The sequence below is a fragment of the Maniola jurtina genome, chromosome W, assembly GCF_905333055.1.
Source record: "Maniola jurtina chromosome W, ilManJurt1.1, whole genome shotgun sequence".
NCBI lineage: Eukaryota > Metazoa > Arthropoda > Insecta > Lepidoptera > Nymphalidae > Maniola > Maniola jurtina.
In genome coordinates this window covers 1154441-1159444 of record NC_060057.1, presented here as the reverse complement: position 1 = coordinate 1159444, position 5004 = coordinate 1154441, and the positions used below count along the sequence as shown (strand labels likewise).

The following is a 5004-nucleotide window of genomic DNA, read 5'->3' as shown; positions in this document are numbered from 1 at the left end:
AGAGGAATATCGATACCTAGATGCTATATAAAAATGTAAAAAGCGAAGAATATCATTTGCATTGTTTCACAGACGCTTCACTCAAAGCGTATGCTGCAGTAGTATACATAACACATGGTGCTAAGACAAGTTTTGTCATAGGAAAAACACGATTAGTCCCTATAAAGGATCAACAACATTTAAAAATTCCTCGGCTAGAATTGCTAGGAGCTTTAATTGGTTGCAGACTAATTAAGATGGTTTTAAAAGCATTTAACATGAAATTAGGATATCAAACATTATGGACTGATAGTCAAATTGTCATAGAATGGTGCCAATCGGATAAATTGCTTCCACCATTCGTATCTAGACGAGTTGAGGAAATAAGGAGTAATAAAGAGCTCATGATTAAGTATGTTCCTTCAGAGTTGAATCCGGCAGATATTGCAACCAGACCGATGAGTTCCAACGAAGACAAGGAAAGATGGCTTACAGGTCCACAGTTTTTATCAGAATCCGACAAACAGAAAACGCCTGTGAAATACATGTCACAGTCATTTTTTCTTTCGACGCGGGAGGGTCTGCCGAATACCTCTAAAGAAAAGGATAGTAATCTAGAGCTACAAAACAACTTCTCGGGAGAAAGTATTAGAGCCAAAGAAGATAGCAGAACTAGTTACAAAGAATCGCTTTGTATTACGGAAACAATAAAGAAGCTACAAGCAGAATACTTCACTCAGGAAGTTGCGGGGAAAGAAACTGATTTAAGTCGTAATCTCAAGTTATTTAAGGATGTTGATGGATTACTACGGTGTAAAGGACGTCTTCAGAATGCAGAACTATCGTTTGACAAACGGTACCCTATATTGATACCTAAGGAATGTGACTTTAAGAATAACCTTATAAAGAAAGTTCACAATGATAATTATCATGTAGGAGCGAATCATACACTTAGTCTCATCAGACAGTCATATTGGATACCAAAGGGTAAATCTCAGATTCAGAGGATGTTGAGGAAATGTCCAAGGTGTATTAAACATGGAGCGAGTCCATTTAAGTTACCACCTACTCCAGCGCTTCCTGTAGAAAGAGTAGGTTACAGCGAACCATTTACCTTTGTAGGGGTAGACTATATGGGTCCTGTTCTTGTCAAGAGTGGACAAAAGAGATGGATCTGTTTATTCACCTGTTTAGCGGTGAGAGCTATTCATTTAGAATTAGTGCAAGATCTTACAGCGGAGGAAGGTTTATTGGCGTTGAGAAGGACAATAGCAACCAGAAAGGTCCCTCAACTCATTACATCAGACAACGCGACACATTTCAAACTTATAGCAGAGATTCTCTCGAAACAATATTGTATTGACAACAAAATTCAATGGAAGTTCATACCTCAGTTGACGCCTTGGTTTGGTGGATTTTACGAAAGATTGATAGGGATAGTTAAGAATTGTATGAAGCGTACACTAGCAAAGCACATGCTTTCAGATAGTCAACTAACTACCGTAGTCAAGGAAATTGAAGCTGTAATAAATTCAAGACCGCTTACATGTGTAGATTCAGAGTTGGATATAATTCTAAAACCAGCTGATTTTCTTACACTAGGAAGTTGTATCACTATAGAAGGAACTGTCGAAGAATGTCTAGAGAAAGGTACTACGATTAAAGTCGATCTTATAAAAAGTTGGAAGAGGGGTCTCATCATCGTAAGAGAATTCAAAGATATGTTTGTTAACAGATATTTACTAAGTCTCCGAGAAAGGTATCAGCACTCACATAAAGAGCCACGTGTCACATCGAAACAGTCTCCGGCGATAGGACAGATAGTGCAAATAAAAGGAGAAAATAAAAATAGAAAAACCTGGAGAGTAGGAAGAATTGTTTCACTGAAAGAAGGAAGTGATGGTTTATGTAGAGTAGCCATAGTAAAGGTTGGAGATAAGAATTTCACACGGTCAATAGCGCATCTGTACCCTCTAGAGGTTCAAGAGTCGGAGGAAGACATGGAAGAAAGATTTATAAGAGATGATACTTCGAGTGAGCTTGCTTCTGCCACTTTAGCCGAGCCTTTGGAAGAGAGTACCGACAGACAGATAACTATCTCAGAGGGGATAGCTCAAGAAGAGAACTCACCTATGATGCAAATAGACGAACCCATTCAGGAGACAATGGAGTGTGAAACCTTAGAGAGTGAAAGTAGAGAATCTATTGGGGATGTTATTGATTCAGAGGAAGTCGGGACACTAGCGAGAGACGAGGAGAAGGAAGAAGATGGTAGAGTGGGTAGAGTGAGGAGAGTTGCGGCCACTAAAGCCCTACAGAGGATTAAAGAGTGGACGAACAACTTATTATGCCTATTTTGATCTATTTTCCGGCCGGGAGTGTCGCGAAGTTACCCATTCGCGAAGTAATCAGAATAAAGGTAAGTATTATGGCAACATTCGTCTATCGCAGAGTAGTTAATTTTGTCTATGGTATACCGGAAGGATACAGTTGTAAAATTACATTTCAACTTCATTTAGTTACTCAAAATGGCGGCGAAAGGGTGAACTCGCGAGGCGCCGAGCACGTGGATTAAAGCTGTTCCAACGATCGTGCAGATAGTGAAGTCAAAGCTAAGTACCTAGGCTATTTCATATTTAGACCATTTTCTATGTGTTAGATATTCCCGGTTAACTTGTAGATATAAAAGTCCCACGTGTAATGGTTGCGCACCCATTGTTAGTTTGTTAGTGGATATATGTGTGCACCTCTCATCACAAGCCATTGGGACCGATTATACAGCATACGCTAAGAGAAGAGTGGTACCGGCCTCCTTGAATATACAGCGTACGCTATGAGGGGGACGGTACAGACATCCTGGAGTATACAGCATACGCTATGAGACGGATGGTACCGACATCATTGAATATACAGCATACGCTATGAGACGGATGGTACCGACATCATTGAATATACAGCATACGCTATGAGACGGATGGTACCGACATCATTGAATATACAGCATACGCTATGAGACGGATGGTACCGACATCATTGAGTATACAGCATACGCTATGAGACGGATGGTACCGACATCCTTGAATATACAGCATACGCTATGAGAAGGACGGTACAAGCAAGGTAGACAGAGAGGGCGTTAGACTCGCTCAGTAGCGCGAGGTCAGCCGGGCATTCTGTCACCAGCTATGGTTCCGAGGAACCATAGCCAGCCGAAGTAACCTTTAAATCAGTGAATAGAATATATATTGGAGGGTCCCAATCGCTGGGTGGGAGAGAGATGCACACATTCCTAACCTATAGATACCAAGATAGAGAATTGCCCCATGGTCTAGGTCTTAGAGATTTCACCTACGGTGAAATCATAGTTTGTGTAACCCTACAGGTCACTGAGAGACGAGCTGGAACAGTCTGAACGATGCAAGGAATAGAAAGGACGTACGGGGGTCGACAGTGAACGACCGACCTACAAGGAAACAGATAAAGGTGAGCGTGACTCCTATAATATGTACGAATTCGGTAACCCCTCTCACTGCTGACGAATAGTATGGTTCATATTAAGAGAAATAAAAGGCGAAGCAGATGAAGTGGAAGTTAGGGGGGTTCCCGACAAGTAGCTTTGTTAGATAAATGGGATGTGTATAAAGAGAAGGTATCGCTAGCTAGAGCAGAAGCCCTAGCCTACCACCTTTACCATCGATTGAATAGGATTTCAACTGAGGAACCAGCGGTTTTAACAAAAAAGACAGAACTCAAAAGTAGGTTTGATTCATTACTTGAAAAAATTGAAACTCCAACCATTAACGTTTCAGAAACTCCCGCTTCAACTTCATCTTCTGCAGCAATAGTTCATGAATCTTCGCTCTTCGAGTGTTCCAGTGACAAGAATGTAGCCAAATGGAACGTTAAGTTCAACGGCACCACGGATCCTCGCTCATTCATTGAACGGATAGAAGAGTTACAGGGTTGCTACGGGGTTTCGGATGCCAAACTGTTCAGGTCTGCAGCACAGTTATTTAGTGATCAAGCTCTCATTTGGTTCCGAGGATTAAAACATCAGGTATGTACGTGGTCTGATCTTAAAAATCTAATATTGGAGGAATTTGATCCGGTCGATTATGACTATCGTCTACTGGGTGAAATTCGTGCCAGAACACAGGGGGTAGAAGAGCCTACTCATATTTATTTCTCTGTTATGGCTTGTCTGTTTGCTCGCTTAAGGACACAACTGTCAGAAGCAGCTAAACTAGAGATTTTATTACATAACATACGCCCAAATTTCTCTCAACAGTTAGCACTAGTTCAAATTGATTCAATTTCACAGTTAAAAGAGAGTTGCAAAAAGATAGAAGCTGCTAGCCAGCGTGCTACATTATTCTCAGAGCCTGGAAAACCAACAAATATTATAACTCCTGAGTTTTCTTATAAGCCCAAGAATAAAACAGTGGCTTTTGTGGATAGTAGGGGCAAAAAGCCTAGTATATCAGAACCAAAAATTCAACAAAATAAGGTTCATGATCAGCAACCTCCAAATAAACAATATTTATGTAGGGAAAATGGTAATAAGAACAATAACCATAAAAATCCAAATTCATCGAATAACTGTTGTCATTGTCCATCAAACAATGTTTCTAAACAGTTTGTTAAACGGAAGGTTCATTGCTTTACTTGTAAAACTCCAGGTTTTACAAAGTTGACTTGCCCAAATTGTAATAAAAATAAGAAAACTGATCCAAAAAACTAAATAACTCGAACTGTAACACTTTAAGTAAAAAAATGTCAAAATTCAAAAATTATGATTCGATTTTTACAGTTCGATTTTCCCCACAAAAAGATGATATTAGGCCATATTTGGAATGTAATATAGGAGATATAAAAGTTTATGGTTTGCTAGATTCTGGCGCATGTATATCTATTCTTGGCAACAACTCTCATACATATTTTATCAAATTGGGTTATAACTTTAACAATTTTATTGATAATTCTTGCACTGTTGCAAATGGAATCCAGTTAGAGTCATTAGGACAT

The 5004-nt window shown here is 39.7% G+C and overlaps 1 protein-coding gene across 1 annotated transcript; it reads left to right on the top strand.

Moving 5' to 3' along the window:
* The first annotated feature begins 257 nt into the window (after positions 1-257).
* LOC123879791 lies at positions 258-2339 on the top strand. Its single transcript, XM_045927685.1, has one exon. The coding sequence runs from the start codon at positions 258-260 to the stop codon at positions 2337-2339; it is 2082 nt and encodes a 693-aa protein (XP_045783641.1).
* Positions 2340-5004: the final 2665 nt, after the last annotated feature.